The sequence below is a fragment of the Artibeus jamaicensis genome, unplaced genomic scaffold (genome assembly GCF_021234435.1).
Source record: "Artibeus jamaicensis isolate MK-2021 breed Jamaican fruit bat unplaced genomic scaffold, CSHL_Jam_final contig_1028, whole genome shotgun sequence".
NCBI lineage: Eukaryota > Metazoa > Chordata > Mammalia > Chiroptera > Phyllostomidae > Artibeus > Artibeus jamaicensis.
Genome location: NW_026521201.1, coordinates 7,450,017 through 7,473,891, shown reverse-complemented (window position 1 = coordinate 7,473,891; position 23,875 = coordinate 7,450,017). Strand labels below are relative to the sequence as shown.

General features: G+C 51.4%; 2 protein-coding genes across 12 annotated transcripts in view; one reads left to right on the top strand and one right to left on the bottom strand.

Annotated features, from left to right (window-relative positions):
- The window catches only part of CACNA2D4 (calcium voltage-gated channel auxiliary subunit alpha2delta 4), a 125,207-nt gene that overhangs the window by 80,062 nt on the left and 21,270 nt on the right, over positions 1 to 23,875 (top strand). The gene's annotated exons all lie outside the window — the stretch shown is intronic.
- The window catches only part of LRTM2 (leucine rich repeats and transmembrane domains 2), a 30,741-nt gene continuing 7,731 nt past the window's right edge, over positions 866 to 23,875 (bottom strand). The window contains exons 1-6 of one of the 4 annotated variants that reach the window (XM_037148564.2): positions 16,964 to 17,301; positions 10,387 to 10,507; positions 9,760 to 9,901; positions 6,701 to 7,291; positions 2,877 to 3,356; positions 866 to 1,956 (exon numbers count right to left, since the gene is read on the bottom strand). In XM_037148564.2, the coding sequence (XP_037004459.1) occupies positions 2,902 to 3,356; positions 6,701 to 7,291; positions 9,760 to 9,826 (1,113 nt within the window). In that variant the 5' untranslated portion in view covers positions 9,827 to 9,901; positions 10,387 to 10,507; positions 16,964 to 17,301 and the 3' untranslated portion in view covers positions 866 to 1,956; positions 2,877 to 2,901. Of the gene's footprint in view, positions 1,957 to 2,876; positions 3,357 to 6,700; positions 7,292 to 9,759; positions 9,902 to 10,386; positions 10,508 to 11,608; positions 11,683 to 16,963; positions 17,302 to 23,875 lie in introns of those variants that run through there. The other 3 variants (XM_053662741.1, XM_053662739.1, XM_053662743.1) reach the window with 3 other exon arrangements.

Here is a 23,875-nt window from a genome sequence, read left to right as displayed (position 1 = left end):
CCTGATGGTCTACTTCTCCCTGGGGTTTGCTCCTGGCTCACTGGAGTACCCACCAAAGAAAGGCTGGAAAAGAGACTAATGAACTGTGTAGCCCAGGCCTGGTCAGCCAGAGGCTAGCCAAGGCCTAGAAGAGGGTCACTGGAGCTTGGGGTGGCCAAGAAACCCTAGAGACCCCACTTACTCCCTCATCTCCTCTCCTGGTCCCCCTTTGCCAGCCCCTCAGTCTATAATCCTGACTCCCCTACCTGCTGAGATGGAGAAATCGTATTTGTAGGCCTAGAGTATCATCTGCCTGTCCCTGAAGTCAGTCTTAGAAGTGAAAGATGGTAATAGGAGAAACTGGGTTCCTCCTTCAGGTCAGCAAACCTCCCCAACCCCACTGCAGCTGATAAAGCCCAGTCCACAGGAGAGTCCCCTAATTGTTTGTAGGGAGCACCCCCCACTCCCCATGATACAGGGGAGTCCCTCTGGGCAGATGCATGCCTTCCTGCCACATGGGCCCAATTTGCCCTTGCCTGTCAGAGAGGCTTCACTCAGGGTGGATGAGCACCCACAGGGCACAGAGCAGTAACAGGTCTCACTCATTTCACTGCCACCCAGTGAAACCAGCCTGAGGCCTGTATCCCCACACCAGGCCAGCGCATACTCAGGGACAGGCCCATTCTAACCCAAAACTCAGCCCTTCACTCTCTCCCAGTGGCACCCAAGGCAAGGCCATGGGTGGGAGGCTGCCAGTTGTCTAGGAAGCTCTGAATATTGGGGTGATATCTGGCAGCACTTTGCGTAGCTGCCTGGGAGGTGAGGGGGCAGGCAACCACTCTCCCAGCACCCTCATCCCCTCCCCACCCAAGGAAACCAGGAAGTACATAGGAAAATACAGTCTTTATTGGTCTTCTGAAACAACAAACCAGAAATATAATTTTGCCTTTAAAAATCTTCCATCTCAAGATGAAGATACCACCGTTGACAACATCCACCCTTCTCCACCATTCCCTTTATGCAGTCCCTAGATCTGGTTTCAGCTGGCAAACCAAAAGAAGGAAGACTGTGCCCCCACCCCCGGGGAGGGCATTTAGCAGCCTGTGCTGGGGCTCCCTCTGCACCCGCTTTGATGGAGAATGGTCTTCTCAAAGGCCTTTCTGCTCCCCTCCTATCCTGCCCCCCACTATGCTCTTCTTTGAGATAGAAGGGCTGAGGGATACAAGGGGAGCTGGTCTTGCCCAGTCCTGCCCTGTCCTTCCTCAGACCCTGGGCCCCAGTGTTCTGCAACCTCCTCCTGGGCCACCATTGAGAACCTCCCTCTCAGCCTTAGGGCCAGAACCCAGCCCAATGTCTCCCACCCTCTGTGGGTCATGGGAAAACCAGTGTCTTGTATCAGACTCATGAGGAGGGGCAGACCTAGAAAAAAAAAATAGTGACCCTCGATCCCTGCACAGCCCTCTTCTCACTGCCACTCCCACCACCCTGCAAGCAGGTATCCCTGCCCCTTCAGTGTAGTTTCAGACAAAGAAAAAACACAGCCTGTGGCTCATGCTCTGGTTTGGAGCACAGTCCAGGGGCAATGGCAAACTGGGGAGCCAGACCGAACAGACTGAACAGTAGGAAAGGGCACCCCACCACTGAAGCTGTTGAACAGAGTGCAGCAGTCCTGGCCCTGCTCCTGTGTCTGTGTGGGAGATGTTGGCAGGCAGTGAACTTCAGCAAAAGCTACCTGTTTTCCCAAGATGCCACCAATCACAGAACATGACCAAGGCCCCATCCAAGGTCACAGGCCCAGAGGTTCTGGAGAGGGAGGGTTGAGAGATGCAGAGCAATGGTTCCTGGGCTTCAGGTTACAGGAGTGGAAGTGGTGGGTATCCTCATGGGGCTGGCAGTGATGATGCATTAGGCTCCCTTGGCTCTCAGGAGTCCGCCATCCACAGGTGCTGCAGCTTCAAGGCCTCTGGGCTGGTGTCCCTGGAAAACCCAGCAGGACAGGTGAGAGAGTTACCATGGTGACAGGCAGGCTCATCCACTTGGCCCACTTTAGAGGATCTCAAAGGCATCCTGTATTTTCGGTTTGGATTTCTCCCCCCTGTGGACTTTGAAGAAGATTGCAGTAAAGGAAGCAAAAGTTCTGTGTTCTGAGGGCTAGAGATCCAAGGGGGAAACATGCTTCTGTTCCCTGAGTTCTCATGGCCTCTGTCTCCATGTGACTGTGTGTGTGAATGTGTGTGAGATCTTGTCAATTGATGTGATCTCACCAGTGATGCTATGAGTGTTTGTGAGAGTGAATTAGTGAATCCAGGAGCAGTGCAGTCAGCATGGTCTCTAGCAGATATAGGGACACAATGGCTTCAGCCATGGGAGTGTGTTATAATCACAGCACTGTGCTAGATCCAGAGGTCAGGGTTGGTTTGACTGCACATGAGTATCAGCTCTTGGAAACTGGACTCAACTTTCACACTATGGATGATTAAGAATATTTCGCTGGCTTAGAAGAGAGTCACAGAAATGGACCACTAACTCTCATTACTTCTTCTCCAGCCCTTAAACGCAGATGAGGAGGGCTGAGCAAGAGGTATGGAGAGTCACCTAGCTGTGACTACACCCAGGGCAGGAAGGGGAGTGCTCAGTTCAGAAGCTTCCACTTGCATTCTTTCTTCCCTATGGCCAGAAGCTCAGGGAGATTGCCCAGGTGTTCCAAAGATTTGGTGGCCCAGAAAGAAGCATCAGCAGGAGCCTTCAGCATAATGGCTGCTTCCCCAGTGACGGAAAGTCCACACTGTGGCTGGTTTTCTGAAGGGTTGTGGGGGAAGTAGAGCTGGAGACTGTGACAGAAAGAAGGGCTGGCCCTTCCTGAAGCAGTCTCCATGAGCTTTCCTTGCCCTTCCTACCTGGGCCAGGTGGAACTGGGCTCTTTCATGCTACAGAGGAGATCTGCTTCTGGTCCTCATGCTCGCCTTCTGGGTCTCCCATGAGGGGTTGGCGCTTCTTGAGCTCTCGGTGGTACTTGGCCATGAGGGAGGCATAAATGCAGCCATAGGCAGCAGCCACCACCATCATGATGCACACGATGCCACAGACAACTCCAGCAATGATCACGGTGCCGATGGCCCGGCGCACGCTCACCGGCCGGTACCTCTGCTTCTGGGGGCAGGCTGTACTGGGCTCAGGCTCAGGCTCAGCCCCTGGCTTGGGCTTCACAGGTTCTGGGCTGGCCTTGGTGCAGGGTGGCCCAGGACTGTCCAGCCCAGCCAAGCTATTCTCATCCTCCAACTGGGAGCAGTAGTTGAACATCTCCATGGGGACCATGCGCATGTCCTTCCCCCTCAGCTCCTTGGGCAGGGTGCAGGCAAGCTGGTCTAGGTGCCCTCCTGTATTGGGAAAGAAAAATGAGGGGCTGACCAGGTACTCAGAAGCTAGACTCCCTCTCCCCATCCCCAGGTCCCAGAAACAGAAAGCTCAGAAGTTCTAGTTTCTATCAGTAGTGCAGTCAGTCTTAGGATAACATGGATAAGTGAGGAAGAGAGGAGGGAAACTAGCATCTATAGTCAGTGAGGCACATACAGCTTATCCTTTAATTCATGCAGAAGCCATAGAAAATGGATATTGTTATGATTCCCACTTTATAGAGAACCACGCAACAATTTCAGTTATGCTTACTTGCTCCAGGGTCACACTGGCCCACAGGGTGAGACAATCCTGACACATGCAGTGCTCAGAAAAGTTTTCAGTGCAAAGAGAGAGCCAAGAGCCCTACCAGACCACAGATCTGCTCTTCTCCTTGCCCCTGAATCTGCCTGCTTGCCACCTGTATGTAAGCCTGGAGCACTGCGATCCATACAGCATCTTATCCCTCCAGGGCTCCTTCCTCACAAAAAGCACAAAAGCCATTGCCAACACCACCACTCTTCCACATAGGACCTTTTGGTTGCCTAAGAGTACCTCCCCAAGTACAGAGAAAAAGTGTTGGGTGAAAATGTTTTTCTTTTCCTCTTTAGAGCAATCCAGTGTTCCCATCATCACCCCAACCTTAGCATCTCTGAGTGCAGAGGCGTCTTGGGAGGTAATCCTGAAGACTCTTTCAGGCAAAGGAGAGGGACCAGTACTAATGGTTGGGGGGTGGAGTGCAGGCAGCAATGGGTGCACTGGTTCACCATGATGATGGTGAAGCCTGCTTCACCATGAAGGGATGGAGATGTAGAACATAGGAGGGCAAGAGAGAGAATAGCTCTGGAGAATGAGCAGCCTGGATATGCCCTAGAAGTCACAGTTGGGTCCAGTGAAGTCTAGATGCAGGCAATAGACCTCAGTGCACCTCCCAGCCCTGTGTCCAATAGATATCAATCTTTTCCCAGGATGCTGATGAAAACAGCCAAGATCTTTTTTGAAGGAGTGCAAGGTTGAAAGCAACTCTACTATTAGAAACTTCTGAAAATATACATTCCCATTCCATGCCCTTTTATGCTGAGAGTTTAGTTCCTGATGACTGATGAAACGGTGAGGGCATTCCCTAGGAATAGCACATTGGTCTAGGTCTGAAGGCACTCGACCTCTAGTTCCTCCCTTTCCCTGTCCCCCACCCCAAGATGCTGACTGCCAAAGTGGCCTTGGCAAGTCTTATATCCAGTGAAATATGCCCAGGGCTGCCTTTCTATAAGCAGGAGCTGGGTGTAGACATGGAGGCAACCTTATCTTCTTCCTCCAAAGACCTGAGGGTAAATCCAGGCTATGTCATCTTGTGTGAATTACTTAATGTATTTATTTGTGAGTCTTAGCTTTCTTGGTTGTGAAATAAGAAAGCTATCTCAATGAGCTGTGAGGATTAAGGTAGGTAATGTACATGACAAGGTGCCTGTAAACTGGGTACTATGCAAACATTTATTTCCGCAGTGGAAATAATAAATGGAACAAATTATCGTAGTGACTAACATTTTGTGGCACTGTAGAGTGTGTAAAGTGTTTTTAATAACTAAGAAAAGAATATTATGCAAATAACTAAGATTGTGGCTGGGTATGAAACAAAAGGAACAAGACTTTGATAGAAAATGTTAGCACTTCTTTTCCAGAAAGTTTTTACATTGATTCATTTATTCAGCAAATAATCATTAAGCTTCTACTTTGTGCTGGGCACCAAAATATATCTTATTAAGCCCATTTAATATTATGACTACTACTAGCAAATGAGCAAAAAAAAAAGTTTTACTGAGAACTTAATTTATGCTGAGCCCTTTTTTTTTTAAGATTTTATTTTTTATTTCTTTAGAGGGGAAGGGAAGGAGAGAGGGAGAGAAACGTCAATGTTTGGTTGCCTTTTGTGCGTCCCCTGCTGGGAACTGGCCTGCAACCCAGACATGTGCCCTGACTGGGAATCGAACCGCGATCGTGTGGTTTGCAGGCCTGCACTCAATCCACTGAGCTACACCAGCCAGGGCTATGCTGAGCACTTTTTAAGACGTTTCACATGTAGTATCTATATGATCCTCACAATGATTCTACAGGATTGTCATCCACCCCATTTTACACATGAGGCCAGTGACACAGAATGAATCAACTTTCTCAAGATCACACAGCTAGTGGGTGGCAAAGCCACAAATCAAACCCAAATCTGGCAGTTTTAACCACAATGCTTACTCCTTTGCCCTCATTTTTCATTTCATTTAATCATTTCATAAGTCATTATAGAACTTTCTCAGTCAACAAAAGGGGGGAGGAAAAGAAAGTAAAACAAAGCCATTTGGCTTCTTATTAAAAGCTTTGATAACAGAAGTTCTTGGGAGAGAACTTCTCTCTCTTGGGAGAGAGAGTTGAGATCATCATCAGAATAACAATTTGGGTCTACGGCGATACCACCCTGAACGCGCCCGATCTCGTCTGATCTTGGAAGCTAAGCAGGGTCGGGCCTGGTTAATACTTGGATGGGAGAATAAAAATTTGGTTTTATCTGTGGATTTAAATGATATTCCACACTCCTGAAACTGTGGGTATTTAAGAGATTGTTGTATTCAGAAAAACAAGGTGTTTTTTTTTTCTTCCTTCTAGCATGCCAGAGAATCCCAGAGCCATACCTAATGGGACACAGAAAAACATACTGTGTCTTTAAGTTCCCTCATGAAATCTATGAAAGGAGATCAAGTGCAGTGAGTCAATCTGAAAGAAAGAGAGAAGAGTCCTGACTGGTGTGGCTCAGTTGGTTGGGCATTGTCCTACAAAGTGAAAGGTCACCAGTGTGATTCCCAGTCAGGGTACATGCCTGGGTTGCGGGTTTGGTCCTAGGTTGTGGGTTCAGCCCTAGGTTGTGGGTTTGGTTCCCAGTCGGGTCATATACAAGAGGCAACTGATTGATGTTTCTCTCTCTAATCAATCTTTCTCTATCTTTCTCCCTCCCTTTTCCTATCTCTAATAAATAAATGAATTTTTTAAATTCATTTGAAATGTTGAAAAAGAGAGAGAAGAGAAGAGAATGGAGGGGGTGGAGAGGGAAACACAGAGAAGAAAGGGGAGCAGTGGGGAAGGAGGGAGACCACCATTCTAGCCTCAGCCCTGCTGATCATTTGGAGGCAAGGCTGGGACTCCTTCAGTATGACTGGTGAAGAGGCAAGGCCACCTCCTTCTCCATGACCTTAGCCCAGAGTCAGTGCCCAGCCTCCAGGAAACATGTTGGATCACAGGTGACCCTACCAATTCCTCACACCCAGAGAGGATTGGCTGTGCTCACCTCGGTAGGAGAACCACTCCATCCAGTGCTTGAAATCTCGCAGGTTACAGTCACACTCCCAGGGGTTGTCCCCAACCTGCAGCAGCTGCAGACTTGCTAGGGGTTCAAACGTTAGCCGGTCCAGGTTCTGCAGGCGATTGGAGCGTAGCGATAGGGAGCGGAGAGCAGGGAGCCCATCAAAAAGTCCAGGGGGCAGCTGGGCTAAGCCATTAATGGACAGGTCCAGGTGGCGGAGCAGGGGGGAGTGCTGCAGCAGGTCTCTGTCCAGGGTCCTGATGCTGTTATTGCGCAGCTGCAGCTCCGTCAGATTCGTCAGATCTCGAAAAATGGAGCTTGGCAGCTGGTCCAGGAAGTTGTTGGATAGGTCCAACCGCTGCAAGCTGGACAGATTGGTAAATGCCCAGCTTGGCAGGGCACTCAGCTTATTGTTCAAGAGCAGGAGGGTTTGGGTGACAGCAGGCAAATCTGGGGGCACAATCGTGAGGCCTAGGCCACTGCAATCCACCTCCAGATTGCTGGTGTCACACTTACAGGAGAAAGGACAGGCAGGAAGGGCCTCCACAGCATACAGGGTGATCCAGCAGGCAAGCCCTGGGGGACAAAGAGGTGGAAGGAAAGTGACAGGTGGGGGTTACCACCTCCTGCCTCTAGTCCTCTTACTAGTTCATGTCATAGTGGCTTCTTGCCTTTATCTCCTTTGACCCAAGCCACAATCAATGGACACACACTAAAGATAATTAACACATCCAAAACCCTGCGGACATCACACAGTATCAGTAGAGATCCTTGCCTCATAGCATGCCTGGCAAAGGAATCACTTTTGTGGAATGTGATCCTGCAGAATGGCAGGCCTGAGTCCCACAGTGCTGGTCCACAAAGATGCTTCAGTTCACGTGGCAGCTCACATTGATCATTTCAGGAGCTTGGGCCCCACTGACACCATAGATTGACAAAGTGAAGGACATATGAATGTTGAGAAACTTGCTCCCATGTATTTCTCCTAGTGGTGACTGCCAGGAGAAGGTTCTATTTCCACATTGTTCTTCCCCCTTGCATCCCAACCCCAACCTGGAGCTGTGCAAGGCTGAGATACGCCACACATTAAGGAGAGAGCACAGAGGGGCACTCTAAGCCTGCCTCTCAACAACCCCCCCCCAGTGTGTCAGATCTGCTTGAGTCCCACGTCCAAGATGGGACCAGTGACTTAGTGTAAGGACCAGCCAGGAGCCCAGCCCATGCAGGGTCCACTCCAGAGACTATTGTGCAAATGATGAGGATGAGACACACAATTCCACTTCCTACTGGAGAGTACTTGTGCCCAAGCCACTGCAAATCATGGGGCCTAAGACAAGTTCCACATTTATTCTCATCCTAAAGCCATCTGTGCCTGTTATGGCCTGAGCTCCTATTCCTAAGGGCTACAGGGTAGCATTTCTGCAGAATGAATCCATTCACAGCATTCCTTCTGTGATCCCATGCTTTGCCCAAGACTCTTCTGAGTAACCCAGTTAAAGGGCCAGGAGCAGAGGTAAGGCCTCAGAGAACCATCACAAAAGGGTAGCTCATTCCATTGTCCAGAAGACTTTTCTAAGAGTGACTGAAAAATCCCCTAAACTGTCCTTCTAAATATCAAAGAAGCATGCTCACTGTGAAAGGGAAGAAGGATGAGCTCAGACTAGCTTAGCTTTACCAAGTCAGCCCCAAGAAGCCCAGAGGAAAGGTCCCACTCAAAGAAGCAATGGAGGTATCTAGCCCTAGCTCATAGCCCAGGTGACTTTACCCAGAGAAGCAGCAGCCACCTGACCCTGAATGCCTGGCTAGAATGGTAAGTGTCTGATTATCTGGTGTTCCAAAGGGCAGAACTGGAAGGACAGGATGGACTTGTGTCCCTCCCCTACCTGGAGGATCAATGACAGCTGAGAGACACACTGTAAGGCTGACACCTGAGCCTCGAGGGGAAATGAGCACAGGCTTGGCCATGGAAGCCAACTGAAGACCCTTCCTGGCCATGTGGGGGCATCTGCTGTTCCCTTTCACCTCCTCGCACTCTGAGCCCACCTGCTGCCAGTCAGGCTGCCCCGCACCACCCTGCACTGTGCATATAAAAATCAACCTTCTTCAGATTTCACATTCCTGAGAAAAAAATTCAGCCTATCTAGTGTCCCTCTCAGAAGATTCCATGTACCTAGAAGCCATTCCTCCCCCACCCTCAAGAAATTTTGAGTGGCACAAAAGTCCTAGTGACAAGAAAACATAATCCTATATTGTGAGGTGTTGAGTGATGCCAGAATGAGGTTGAAAGGAGATCTGAGTGGCTTGGGGATCAGCCACTCTTGCATGGTGAATAATTCAGGCCACCTGTATTAGGCAGCTGCCTGGCAGGGCTGACCATGCAAGGTGGGACATCAAGCAGAGTATGTCCCTCAGGACCACCTTTTACCTCCTACCATGGAGCCTTGGGCAAATCGATTCTTACTGACCTTGTCCCTTTACCTCATACAAAGAGAATTCTTGGGGCTTCTTCCACCCTGGCAGCTTTGTAAGTTCCCTTGTGGGTAATGGAGGGCCTGTTTCCTCACATGCAGGAGGGGTTGGACCCAGCCTAAGGTCTTTTCTAGCACCACATCCCAAGAGCCCACAAGTTGCCCTCATTTTAGAATTGGGAAGACAGAGGCACAAGAGAGGTCTCCAGGTTCACCCAGCAGGAAGTCCAGTGAAACAAGAGGGAGGCCCACATTACAGCAACAGGGCCATAGGTGCTGGAACCACCGCAGGGGGGGGGTGACTTCGTGGTTCAAGGACAGACCAACTTGGGGAGATGGAATCATCTATCATGGCCTCCAGCTCCTGATCTAACCACTGAAGCTCTCAGCAGCGACCCTTTCTTTAGCTGCCACAGATATCAGAAGCATGGCAGGTCTGCACAGGGTAAGCCTTGCCTTCCCAGAGCCAGGCTTTGGGCCTACTGGGAGATCCTAGACCTTTCCGCAGCCAGGATGCCTCCCTGTAGGCCAAGCTGACCCCACCACCTGAACCCTGCCCCACCCCACCATACTCACAAGAGATCTGCCTCCACTGCAGTGCCAGCCTGGTCCTCTGCTCAGGGCCACTGCTGGGGGCCAGCATGGTGAATGCCTCAGCTCTCACAGCCCTGCACTTCTGGGGACAGAGGAGCCCCTTGGTATGTGCCACTGGTCAGTCCTGGGAAAGAGAGAAATAGAAGGCACTCAGCAGAAGCAGGCATTTGAGCCCCGGGCCCATCCAGCCCAGGGGTTAGGGAGAGGGCCCTGGTGTCCTTTTACACTCCTTGTCATTCCCTCTCCTGTTCCCAGCTACGATTCCCTGGGTGGGGGGAAGAAGAGGACTGAGGGACCAGAGACTCCAGGAAAGCTTCCATCTCCCTAGGGTGATGGGGGCAGCATACTGGGGCTCAGGCAACCCAGGAGCCCTCACTCTCAGGCACCGTGCTGAGCTCTGTGCTGTGGATGCAGGAACTACCCCACACTCTCCCCAGTGTCCCCACCCCCAGTCTTCTCTCCTCTTCTGGTTGCCTCTCTGGTGTGTTGGTCTCCGAAATGTTTTCAGAGCCATATGGCACTTCTGTGTCACAGTGGGGAAAGTGAGGGACATCTCTGCTGGGCGAGCACAGTGAGGTCACACCCCCACCAGTGCTCTTACACTCTTACCATGGCCCCAGGAGTCAGAGAGCAGGCCCTCCTCAGGTGCTCTTGCTGCTAGGCAGCTCCTGCTTCCCCTCACCTTCGCCTGAGGTAAGAGTCACCAGCTCAGGGCTTCATGCTGCAGCAGCTGGTTGAATAGGAAACAGGGACATGGAGGAGAGGGTGAGATGTCCAAGCAGGTCTCTCTTCCAGAGAGGACCTAAGAGAGGGCCTCAAGGACCTGCCTGCCCCAACCCAATGATTCATAAGTGGGAGCCTCTTCCATGCTCCCAGCCCCATCAGAGGGTAGGCGAGGGAACTGTGGTGCTCGCCACTACAGCTAGCACAGAGCAAGGTGGGGAGTGGGACAGTGGGGCAGAGGGAGACTCTGCCAACAGCCCAGCCCCCTCCTGCTCCCAAAGGCACAGTCCTGTCATCCACTGCTCCTGGTTGCCTCCTGGAATCTGACCTTTCTTGGTTGTCTAATTCATCCCTGGGTGATTCCTCACTGCAGCCCCTCTCTCTCCTCCCACAAGTCTGGTTAATTCTGGAAGCCCAAGAAGCCAGTGGCAGAGTTAGGCAGATGATAGCTGAAGAGGTGGAAAGAGCTGCTGAAATCTTGGGTGAAGCAGGGTTTCCTGCAGGCATCTAGGGTCCTGCTGCAGCTCTGGATGTCTATCACCAAGTCTCTGCCCCACCCCCTTGGTTGCAGCTGTCTCCTGGAGGGTGCCAGAATGCGCTGAGAACACAGCAGCCCCATGGGACCCTCTGCTGTGCTTCCAGCAAGGGCAGCCTGCTCAGCATGGGAGGGGCCCTGCCTGTTCTTGGCTTTGTCTTCCTTTTCCCCCTCTGCCACATCAGGAGGCTCAGAGTTATGAAGGCCTTGTGGTGGCTGGCAGTGTGTCTCAACAACTGGGTACAGATGTGTGGTGTGGGCAGCAGCCCAGTCCCCACAATGCCTCCTGGACAGTCCCCAAGACTTGGGCTGAGGTGTAGGGTGGATGTTTAGAGTAGCTCAAGTGTTGTTCCCCGGCTCCTCTCCCAGGGCCAGGCCAGTGGGGCTGTGGGTTCAAATCCTCATCAGGTCAGTTCCTGGCTGTGCAGCCTTAAACAACCATCATAAACTCTCTGGGCCTCAGTTATCTCAGCTCTAAAAGTGATGACTATAATACTGAATTGGGTGGAATTCCTGGACCAATCTAATTAAGGGAAGAGAGTTAACATTTACTATAATTAGCACATAAATTACCTTAGACGATAATTCAGGAGAATGTGCCCAGCTTGGACTTGAGCCCAAGAGAGATGTGAGGATATACCAGAAGCTCATAGCAGGCCTATTGGACACCTCTTTCTGGTCCCACCAACCTCATGTGGGCCACCTGCTGTCCTGCCGAACATGAGCTGCATTCCTGAGCCTGCCCAGGCCAGTGGACCATTGTGAGATTCTCTGCAGGGCAGACTCTCAAGCACAACCTCACAGGCCTCTGTCACAGACAGCAGTGTCCCCTCTCTCTCTGTCTCTCAGGCTCCGACCCTCAGAACAAATTCTTACTCCAACAAGAACCTTTCATAGCAAAAGGTCATAGCACCCACATGATATTAGGGCAGGTCAGTGCCCACCCAAGGCACGGAGACAATGACCAACTTGCCCAAGGTCACAGGCAGGTCAAGGATGGAATTGAAGGCTCTGAGTCTGGCTGCTCATCCACTCCCCAGGGACTGTCACCCAGCATGGCCCCTGTGGGGAGACAGTTGTATACTCACAGAGTGGGGTACACACAGGCTCTCAGCTCCCAGACATGTGCTTGGAGCTCCCAACACAGCACATGGTGCAAAGACATACTCACAGACAGCCATGCAATGAGGCACATGCTAGCACACGCACTCACGCATGCACGCATGCACACACAATGCCCTTCCAGCAGCCCTCCAGCACTCCTCCTCGCAGCCAGCTTTCAGGTAGCGGAGTGAGAAGCCTGGCAGTTCCCGAGAGCCCCAGCCGACAGATGTCCAGGGACATGTCCAGCCTAGAAGTAAGGTCTATAGCAAACCCTCCAGGGCAGCCCCTACTCTAGGATGTGTTCTCTGCTCACACCCACACGGAGATTGGGACCCAATCCAACCCTCTGCTCCCACTCTACCCAGCTTCCTGCAGGGAAGCAGTGGGTGAAGAACCCCTCTCACCCAAGCCCAGGCCCTATTTCTACCTGAGCCTCCTCTCCTCTTCCAAGTAGACACTCCTTTCTACCCCCATCTACCCTTCCCTGGCCTCAGTGTCCTCCCAGAAGTGGGCCCAGGGGTTGACCAGCAAGCACCACTTCATGGAGGTGGTGGCCTCGAGTGCAGGTCCTGATGCCCCATCCCCAGAATAATGTCACTATACAAAGAAAATCAGGCAGGTCTCTACAATGCAGACCCACAGGCAATATCTTGCAAAATGGCAGGACACTGTTGGCCCTGGTATCTCTAGAGAAATGTGAAGGGAATGAGGAGCCCAGGTCCATGAGAGGGACCTGTGTTCCCTGGGGAGCTGACCCTTGAGCACCAGAAAAGTGGCCCTTACAGAGATATGGGCTTGAGCCCAGCACGTTCTAGCTCTTGGCCTCTGTCCATCAGTACATCTCCAACCAAAGGGCCTCTTCCCACCTCTAGAAGTCTCCAGACTCATTAGGAAAGGAATAACCTATATGAAGAAGCTTGGGGAGCAGCTGCTACAGCAAGCACTGATGGGCTGCTGGAATAAACCACCGCCATCCAGGAAGGCAGCCCCCACCCAGGGCAGAGAATGGGGGCGGACAAAGAGTCAGGGGCCCTGCCAGTAAATTCTCCTCTCTCCAAGCCCCACAGCCTTGTTGCTCTAGATGCTGGACCTGCTCCCATCTTCACAAGACTTTTGTCCCAGTTCCAGGGAAAGAGACACCAGAGAGCAAGGAGAAGCTTCTCCACTGAGCTTTTCTGGGAAAACCAGGATAGGGCCAAGGAGCTGAAAGCAGTCAAGTAGGGAACTCCCTGGGAACCAGAAACGGGGCTAAGTACTCCTACCCAAAGTGTGGCCCATGAACCTGCTTCGTGGGCTCACCTAGGAGCCTCTTAGAAAGGCAGAATTCAGGCCCCACCCCAGGCACACTGAATTAGAATCAGCATTTTAACAAGATCCAGACCATTCGTATACATATTCCAGTTTGAGAAGCACTGGGCTGGATCACTTGTCTCCCAGCTGGTCCTAACACCTGCAGGAGGCCATGTTGGGCCCTCCATGGAAGCCAGGAGCCAGCCAGGTGGAGTCAGTGACCTGGGCAGAGAGGAGAGGGCACTGACGTTAGCCCCTACTTCCACAGCCTCTGTATGGGGAGGAGCCATTACCATAGCTGCAAACTCCTGGGGATAGTGTTCTCAGCCCTCATAACAGCTCTATGAGGATAGCATTATTACTAACACCATTTTGTAGACGGGGAAAACTGAGGAACAAGAAACTGAGTAACTTCTCACACATTAGGTAATGGAAGAATGCAGCTCTGGGCCTGAGTGGTCTGGTGATAAAGCTCCTAACTCATTATTGGCTTCCAGATCTGTTCTGTTCCTGATCTGCTTCCACACAGAGAGGTTCCTGATACAAGAAGGAAAACGCAGAAAGGGGAGATGCCACCTTTCATTTGTGCAGAACCTCACAGTTCATGGGCATTTCCTCGTTTGCTCTCTCACTAGAGCTGAGCAGACACGTGTTCTTATCCCTCCTACTGCTGCAGAAGCAAGCTCTGGGCCTTGTGGGACTGAGACACAAGCCAGGTCTTACCCTCCCCTACCTCCCGTTCCCCCCCCCATTGCTGCCCTCTGTCCAGAAATATCACAGATGCAGCAGGAAAAGCTCCAGAAGCCAAGATCTGGTCAAGAGAGTAGAGGGGGCTTTCTAGAGATTATTCTGGTAGAGGGTTGGGTGCTGAGGTAAGGAGGGTGGTCTGGGAGTCCCAAGGGTGCCAGGGTGGGAAGGCAGTGATAGAACAGGAGGCAGCAAAAAAGAGCAGAAGGTTCCACATGCTCCTGCTGAGCTAAGTAGGTGCAGCATCCCCTGGAGCCTGGGGGGTGGGACCCACTTCCCCAGGGGGCACCCATGGTGAGGAGCAGCCTGCCCTGCTCTCATACCCTGCAGATGCTCAGGTTAGGATGACTCCAAGCTCTGCCTAGCCTTTCATGCCTCTGCCCCAGCCACCTCTCCTATAGATGAAGGATGATCCTCCTTCATCTATATTTACTTGAAGGTTAATCCTCCAAGTGAAGTGAGCTTAGGCTCCAGCTAGAAACCACCAAGCAACACACACAGGCCTGGTGCCCATGCCCCTTCCTCTGAAGCTTCTGCATGTTCATACCCCCAAGTCAGGTGTTCAAACCATGCAGCCAGTTAATGCCCATTGTGCCTCAACCTGGGGTTCCGGACCCCTGGGAAAGCATGCTGGCCCTGCTGTGCACATCCTCCCTTGGTATCTCCCTTTGATCAAGGCACCTAGACTCAGAATAAGGGTCCCCCCTCGTTCAGACTTACTGAACCTAGAAGCAAAAAGGGCCTTTGCAGTTGTCTCTGCACCCCTTTCGTTCTGCAGAGAGGTGAAGGCCACAGGCTAGTGAGAGGCAGGGCCAGGGTTGCGGCCACTTCTTAGGGCTGCAAGGACAGTTTCCTCCCCACCCAGGGGGTCAAAGAGGGACCTGGATGGCAGAGCGTCCATGCTGAGCCACGTGTGGCAGGGACCATGCTTAGCTGGGCTCCCCCATCTGCTGCCTCCACCCTGGCCATCCAGGCCCTGCCAGGAGACACTGTCAGTCTTTCCCTGCCAGCTGGACCCTAACACATGCTGCCCAGGCAGTACAAGCAGGCTTTTCAAATTCTCTATATTTGTACTTGGAATAGACAAACGCTTCTGGTTCATTTTTAAATGCATGCCCTATTCTTGCCCCTGGCTTCCTGCACCTGGTTTCTTTGTCAAACATCCCCAATCCCAAACAGATCCTCTGGGAAGTGGAACAAAAAGCCCCTAAGTCAGTCCTTGTGAGTAAGCTGTGAGCTCACTGAGGCCCTGGCTCTGGGGCCAGAGCTAGTCTGACAGGGGTGAAGGAGGCCTGATTTGGGGGTAGAAGGAGGGAGGCCCCAAAAGGGGAGAGACTTCTGCTAAACTCCTTCTCCTCTCCCCACCCGAGTGCCCCAGATACCCCAGCATTACATAAACTCCCTGCCCCTCAGCATGCTGCCCACTTAGCCCAAAGCAGGCCCCCAAGTCCTGGCTTAGGTGCCTGGAAAATGGAACAGGGTTTGTTTATCTTGGCCCCAGACCCAGCTTCCAGACAGACCCCAAAGAAACTAGATACGTTGCCTAAAAAAACCTCTTCCCTTCTCCTGCCACCCCCGCCTGGCTTTCCTGGTCTCCCTCTCTGGCAGCGCCAGGGACTGTGCCAATATGAGATGGGGTGGGAAGAGCAGGAAGCTGCTGTGGGTTTCCCTCCAGGATGGACTTCCCCCGCCCATCTCCATGTGCTCAGCTTCCCTCCCCTCCCCCAGCTGATGTAGTTATCTAAGCTGCAGAGTGTCGATCTGAGTCACAGCCAACATGCCTTGACAGCCAGGAGCCAATCTCACCATCATCACCCCCAGAAACACGGACCACATGGCTCAGGGAGGAGACAAAGCAGCCACTGGAACTGAGTGGGAAGTGGGGACTCCCAGTCAGACCCTCCCTCTGTTTTGTCAATATGGACCTTGGGCTGCTGAGAGAGGCAGTCCTGCTCCCACTCAAGTGTCCATGCCCCACTAGGTCCGGAAGCCAGGTAGGCATGGCCTGTTTGCAGACCACCTGCTCCCCGTAAGCTAAGTCCACACCCCCACTAAACCCCAGGTGGGCTAGGAGCAAGGCCTGGAGCCCACCAAGGAAGAACCGCAAGGCTCTTCTCCCTCATCCATTCCCAGCCATGCCCCCCCCCAGTGGCTTCCCCCACAGCTGTGTGGACACATGTCCAGCCAGGCAAGGGCTCCTCTGCAGCCTTCCAAGGACAGCCACCCAGAGGCCATGGCCCCACACTGGGGGCACCCTGTAAAGAGGCTGGGACCATGAGGTCTGTTCCCAGGCCTCAGTCATCACAGCCCTCCAACCCGCCACCCCACCCTGTGCCACTATGCTCTGCACCAGCCCTCTCTACAGCACCTTTCTTCCCACAGAACCACGTTCCTCAGGCTGTCTGCTGAGCAGGGTGGGCAGATGGAACAGGGTTCTTGGCTGGCTGTCCCTGTGCTGCAGGGACTGGCTTCTATGCCACACAGGCCTGTCATCTGGCACTGGCACTGCCCTCCTCCCACCTGTCCTTCTCTAGCACCCCTCTCTCCAGCAGAATCCCAGCTCATGTCCCTAACACTGTGAGGTCAGAGTTCCCTGTGCCCCATACCTGTGGGCCACCCAACCCTGAGTCCTCCCCCAGCCCCAGCATTGCCCCCAGGCAAGGGGCAGCAGCAGCTACCTGTCTGTGCAGGGCAAAGAGATCCAGCATAGACGCGACCCAAGTCCCCATGCCCCAGGCACCCTCTACCCCCACGAGTCCTTTATTCCCACCAACACACAGCACTTACCTTCTATCACCCTGACCTCGAGCTCCTGAAATCAAGTAGCTGTGAACTATCCAATATTCCGTTCCTGAGATTCCTGGAGAAACCCAGGCAGCACCGCCAAGCAGAGCGCAGTGGGCACTGAGCCCCCAATCCAGCAGGAGCAGGGACCTGGCACGCAGCACACCACACGGGGGAGAAGGAATGCCTGCCGCTGCTGCTGCCAAGGGGGCAGGGTCAGTAACAAACTGAGAGGGAAAGAGGGAGGGACAGAGAGGAGAGGGGAAGAAAGGGGAGAGGAAGAGAGAGCACGCGCGAGCAAAGAGACGGAGCAATGGAGTGACAGCTGGGGGTACATCTGTGATGACAGCGACAGTAGCACAGACAGCCGGAGCGCGCGCGCACGGTGCGCGCACCCACCGGAGGCGCTCATGGCCCGACCGGGGAGGGCAGCGCTCACCCTTGAAATGCTCACATTTCAGTGGAAAAAGGCCCTATGGATTAATAGCTCCCAACTCCAGGGAGGAGAAACGCTGTTTTACTATGCATCTCCACATTCCTTCCCCTCCCCGTGCTGCTTCAGGCTCTCCCTGCCCCCGACCCTGCTCCAGCTCAGCCTCTCCCCTCTCTCCCTTTTTCTTTGGGGAAAGAGGGTCAGGACACAGCTGGCAGAGGCCCTCTGGGAAGCTGGGTCTGTCACCTGTTCAAACATGTGGGATGGCATTTCCCATCCTGCCTGTGGAAAAGGAAAAACTGAACCCTTCTCTCAGTCAAAGGGGCATTCATTTCAGGCAGGTTATTCCGAGGGGCTCAGAGGGGGGCTATCTGCCTGCTGTCCTCAAAAGCAGTTCAGAGCATCAGAGCCAGGGTCACAAAGTCATGCAGAGGTCATCGAGCCTCAGTGCCCACAGTCCCAGGCTATTCAGTGGAGCAAAATGTCAGGACCTGCTGGCATTTGTGGGCATGCTGTTCGTAGGGTCCTGAGGCAAGGAACACATGTATTCAGGAACTCAGAGGCCTCTTTCCTAACCAGTCAGGACGAAGATGTTGGAGAAACTGATATTCCAAGAGACAGCCAGTGTCTGATCCAAAGGCAAGGAAAACTAAACCAATGGCCTGGGCACTGACCCCTAAGTGACCCTTCCTTGCAGTTATTAAAGCTGGCCTGACAAGCAGATGGCAGACTATGTGGCATGTTGGCAATGCTGGCGATGTCAGGGGTGTCCTAGTGTCCCTCTTGCATTTCACATTCTTTCCTGGGAGATTCACCATCAGGACTGGGGGTAGGGGTTGAGAAAGCCCCCTGACTCAGGATACCACTCACAGGACACTCCTGCCCCTCCTTTCTGTCTGCTCTGCTGGGCTACACAGCAGAGGAGGGCCCGGGCTGCTATCCCAAAGGGAAAAAGAAACTTTTACCTCCTGAGAACCCTCCTCGCCTACATAGATATTACATGCATCTTGCCCTTCAGGCCAAATGCTCCCAACGACCACTAAACACTTCCTACTTTGCAGCCCCAGAAAGCACATCCTTCCCTGAAGGACTTGCTTCCCTGAAAAACTAAACCACAGCATGGCCTCCTCTATGACGTTTCCCTGGTTAGTCCACAGACTTGACCTTCTCCTCTGATCTGTGGCCCTTCTCTAGGCCACCCTGTGGTTATCACAGAAAATGTGCGCAGCTTTCTGTGGTTGCTTTGCCTGCTTTCCTGCACTGTGAGCAGTTCCAGAGGAGGACTTTGGCCTCACTGCTGTCGGTGCTAAGTGTGGGAGAAGAAGGGAGGAGAGGGGAGACCCAAGCCAGGACTGATGGTTGCAGAGTCGGACTCTGCTGCTCACTAACTCACTTGGTGATTTTCAAACTTCATCTCATGGCATGCATAAACTAATTACTAAAAATCTGTGGCACGCCAAAAATATATATATATTTTACTGATCTGACAAAAAATAACAGGTATAATTTTGATTCATTCACAACAGGCACCTATTTTATTGGCTCTTGTCATATTTTTATTTGATAATCTAAGGAAAAAGAGGTCAGTGCCCCTGACTAAATGGTTGGGTATTGCATGTTTTAAAAATTCTTGTGACACACAAGTTGAAAATTGCTCTGGGGGTGGGGGAAATAGGGGGACTAAATGGTAATGGAAAAATATAATAAAGATTAAAGATTACTTCTGAAACACACAAAAAAAGAAAAACAGAAAAAATTGCTCAACTAGCTATAACTGGTTAATTAACCCACAGCCCTGGGCCTGGGTTTTCTCCTGTAGAACTGGTGAGTGGTGTGGCGAGACCTCTGGTCTCCCTTCCAGCAGGGACACTCTGTGACCCGAATATTCACTGTGCACCTGCATACTTCCCCCTTGTGTTAGGAAAGGTGGCCCCTCCTGAGGCTGCAGTCTGCAGATTGGGTTATTCAGGCAGAGGAGGGGGAAGGGCAAAGTACATATGAGACCTAGGAGGTAAAATATGGAATTTCTGACTCCTCAGGAATACAACCCTGATAGTCACTGTTTCTCTGTGTATGTGCAGTTGAGCGTGAGTGCATGTGCACAGCTATTTTGTTTTGGCTTCTGTGACAACAAAGCGGCACTGAGGTGACAGCCAGGACGCAGGCAGAGCGAAGAGGTTCATCTTGATAAGCTGTCTGCCGCCTGTGGCCTTATTGAGGCTCTTTGTTAGGTTGTCTGCCAGCCAAAGAGATCTTAAAGAAAAGCTGCTTTGGAAGAAAGCCTGAGATCATTGTGGAGAAGCAGGCGAGAGAGGGGTGGGAGAGGGAAAAGGCTGGGCTAGGGCCAGGAATAGGGGGTCTAATTTCTCCTCTATCAGGTTGTGGCAGGTCTCTCTGGGATTGAGGTCATGGTCTAAAACAAAGATCCACATGCAGAGGTATGTGGGGGGGTGGGGGGGGTCTCTTATTAACCCATGAGGGGTGGGGGAAGCTGCCCTCCAAGGCCAAGTGCCTCACATTCCCAGGGCCCTTTTGCTTGGATTTTCGTCTTCACCATGAGTTAGTACTGAGCCTGCCTATGAACAGTGCCATGAGATATCAGCTCCTGCACAGTAGGTCTATTAGGAGGTACTGGGAGGAGGGCGGCCAGCCTGGCACTGCCCCAGGTAAAGATCCACCAAGGCTCTGACAATAGCTAACAACCCAAGTAGCAAGTGACCAGAACAGGAACCCAAGCTGCCCTGGTGGGTCCCCCAGTAAAGAAGGCTGGGCTTTCTCAGTGTCTGGAGAGGAAAAGCACTATTTGGGTTGTAAGGCAGAAGCTGAACAGAAAGATTTGAAATGATTGAAAGGGTACATGCCTTTGGACCTGGCAGAACACAGTGGATTTGTTGTTGAGGATGTTCCCATGCTCCTCGCCAACCTTCCCATTCTATACCAACCAGCATCTGGCAGTGCCTACCATGAGGAAGTTCTTCGTGTCTCACCTAAATTCTCCATTTGTTAGTGGATTTCCTCCTAGGTCTTCAAGGGAATCAGAGCACAGCTAAATCTCTAGGATTTGAGTCCAGCTCTGTATAGCAAAAAGGAGTCCAGCAAGGTCTCAAACCCCAGAGGCAAGGGACAAAGAGATCTTGTAGAATTTGCTTCCCAATCAAGCAGCTGACACAATGGAATTCACAAGTATTTATTTCATCCCACCATTCTGTGCACTATTCTATGTGCTAGGGATCAGAACTCAGCCACTTGCCTGCTGCTGGCCAGGGTATGCAGGCAGATAGTAAATGGAAATAAAATAAACAAACCACATTGCTTAGAAAAGAAAAGGAGTGATGAGGTAGAGAATAAATAACACAGGGGAGGACCACTCTATCTGGGGAGGCGTCTCCAAGACATGATGTTTGGGCTGAGATCTGATGACAAGAAGGAGCCAGCTGTGTAAAGTTCTAGGGGAAAAGTGTTCCAGGAAGAGAGAACAGTTGACGCAAATGCCCTGGAGTGGGAACAAGTTTAGCATGTTTGAGGGAGAAAGTGACTCCCACTGAAATCAGAGACATCACGGGGCCAGCTCCTTGGAGCTTTGCAGGAACATCACAAAGGTGCTTCAGTTTTGTTCAAAGAGCAGTGGGAAGGCGTTTTAGGAAGCTTTCAGGCAAGGGAGTGATGTGATGTGATCTTCAGGAACATCAAGCTCATGGCTGTGTGAAGAACAGCCATGAAGGGCAGGGAAACCACTTGGGGCACACATAAACTTGGTCTATAGCATTAACCCGAGTAAGAGAGAGGATGGTTCAGCCCAGACTGGTAGCAGGGATGGCGGAGAGAAGTGGACAGACTTATTAAGTTTTTTAATAAGATCTGCAAAACTTGGATGGGATGGGGGAACACGATATTAGGTAGAGAATCTACCTCAAATGGGGAAATCTCAAGGAGCATCAGGTTATGGGAGGAAATGCCAGAGTTAGATTTTGAACATGTGGAGTTTAAAATGCCTACTGTTTACTCAAGTGGAGTTGTTGGTAGGCAGCTGGAATGGCCTAAATTCTGCGAAGGATACCTGGATGCAAAGGACCCAGAACTTGCCTTGGAAGAGCTTATAGCCCAGCTGTGAGACAAAACCCAGAAGAGGAGAACCTTCTCTGTGCCCTACTCCTACCATTTCTACCTGAGAGCCCCCAAAGCCTGTTCCGTTAGGGAAGAATTAACCCCACCCTCTCAATTCCCTCTGTTAGAATCATGGAATTTCTTCCAGCTCAGAAATGTCATGCTCCTATAAGACTTGGCACTGACCAATAGGTAGAGAGGCAGAATCTCACTCTAGAAATAGTCTGAGAGAGCTTGGCCCACAGGAGCCAAGGATGGGGGTAAATAAACATTCCTAAATCCCAAAGAGCTAGTCATTCTAAGCATTAAGGTGACTCCCCTCTGACAATTTTTAGAAGGCTTCTCACTCAGTCTTTCTCTACAAGTGAAAGAAACCGGTGTAAAATGAGTATCAAGAATATCGAGAGTGCTCTTAAAGGAAGAATAAGGGGGAGGGACTGAGGGCCACCAGCAGCCTCAGGAGGAGAGAGATGTGAGAGGGACAAGAGGTGTGGCAACCATGGTTGCTGATCACACCCGCTGTGTCTGTATTTGTCATGAACCAAGAAGTGGGTCCACTTGTCCCCTTCCCTATGACTCCTTTCAGCCACTTGGATCTTGAAGCAACAATGAAGGCCCCATAGAACTCAGATGTTCCCATATCACAGGACCATTTGAGAAGGCTAGCCTGAGTTCCAGCCACAGAATTGCCAGGAGACACCAAGGAAAGGGAGGGGCCTCGGTTTCTTGATCAGTAAACACAGAGCTATAGAATTGAATTGTCCAACATGGCAGCCACCACCCATAGGTAGCTATTTACATTTAATTAAAATTAAATTAAAAATTTATAATTCGGGTCCTCATGTAGGCACATTTCAAGGACTCAGTGGCCACATGTGACTAGTGGCTACTGTATGGGATATTCAGATCTAGAACAGCTTCGTCAACTCAGAAACTTCAATTGGACAGTAATGTTCTACAACAGTGGTTCCCAAAATATGGCTCCTGGACAGCAGCCACAGCATCACCTGGGAGCATTTTAGAAATGCAAATTTTCAGGCCCCACCCCAGACCTACTGAATGAGAAACTCTGGGGACAGAGTTTTACCAAACCTTCCAGGTGACTCTGATGCCTGCTGAAGTTGGGGAATCAAGGCCCTGGTCCAGCCTGGGGCTGGAACTCCAGCCCCTTGACCTTCCCCTGGTCTCTCTCTCTCTCTCATCAAATTTCTCTGGATCATTTCATATTGAAAAAAACAAAAGGATACAATTCTGTATCTCTGTGCCATACCGGAAGTCCAGTCCATTTTAGCTTTTTTACAGATTTTTGAATTGTATGTACGTATGTGTGTTTGTATGTATTTTAGAGAGTGGAAGGAAGAGAGAAAGAGAGAGAGAGAAACATCTTTGTGAGGGAGAAACATCAATCGGTTTCCCCTCGTATGAGCCCAGCTGGGGACCAAACCTGCAAGCTCAGCATGTGCCCTGACCAGGGGTTCTCTTTGGGGGAGTGACACCCAACTAACTGAGCCACACAAGTCAGGGCATTCCAGTCCATTGTAGAAGAGCCATCTCAGCCTTAGGAAATTAGAACAATTGTGATGGAAAGCTCTCCAATGAATGCTATCGGGGTGACTGTAGAATGTCTCGTGGAAAACAGTATAATGGCTGGGAACCCAGGTGCATTCCCATTTTTCAGATGAGGGAACTAAAGCCCAGAGTGGGCAAGTGCTTGCCTCTCAGCCCCTTAGGACTACTGGGGCTGTGTCAGGCCTAGGGGATACAGAGGTTAAGAGCCTTAGAGAAAGACCCATGAGACTTGGTTCAGTATTTAGGGGCTAAGTGACGTGGGCAAGCCATGTAATCTCTGTAAGCCTCCGTGTCCTCAGCTGTGAAGTCTGAATAATAATAGAACTGGTCTGCTGTGTGGATGAAACAAGCTCATGGACATAAATGTCCCTGGCACTCAACACTTTTTCGGTATTATTATATCAGGCAGTAGGAAGTCAGCCTAGATTTTTTCTCTTTCTTTTCAATGTAAGCTGTTTCCCCCACCCCTATCCTTTGGCCCCAAATTTCTCTACATCTATTTGGGAACCAAAGAAGCACCAGTGGCCCTTGTAAGTGGCATCACGGAGAGAGTAGTTTTTGCAAGCTGGAAAGTCTCTAGTTTCCTGGGACCTACCTGCAAACCTGGGATAAGCCAGGTACGAGAGGGGTTGTTACCTCAGCATGGAGATCTAGGAGGTCCCACACACCCAACCCACAGTGGCCATGAATTGCCAGCCACTTTTGGTCACATGACCTTGAACAAATGGCTTGGTCCCTCTGCCTCTATACTTTTCCATCTGTGGGAAAGGGGGAATTGTCTGCCCAGCGCACCTGCCTTGAGGTCCCTA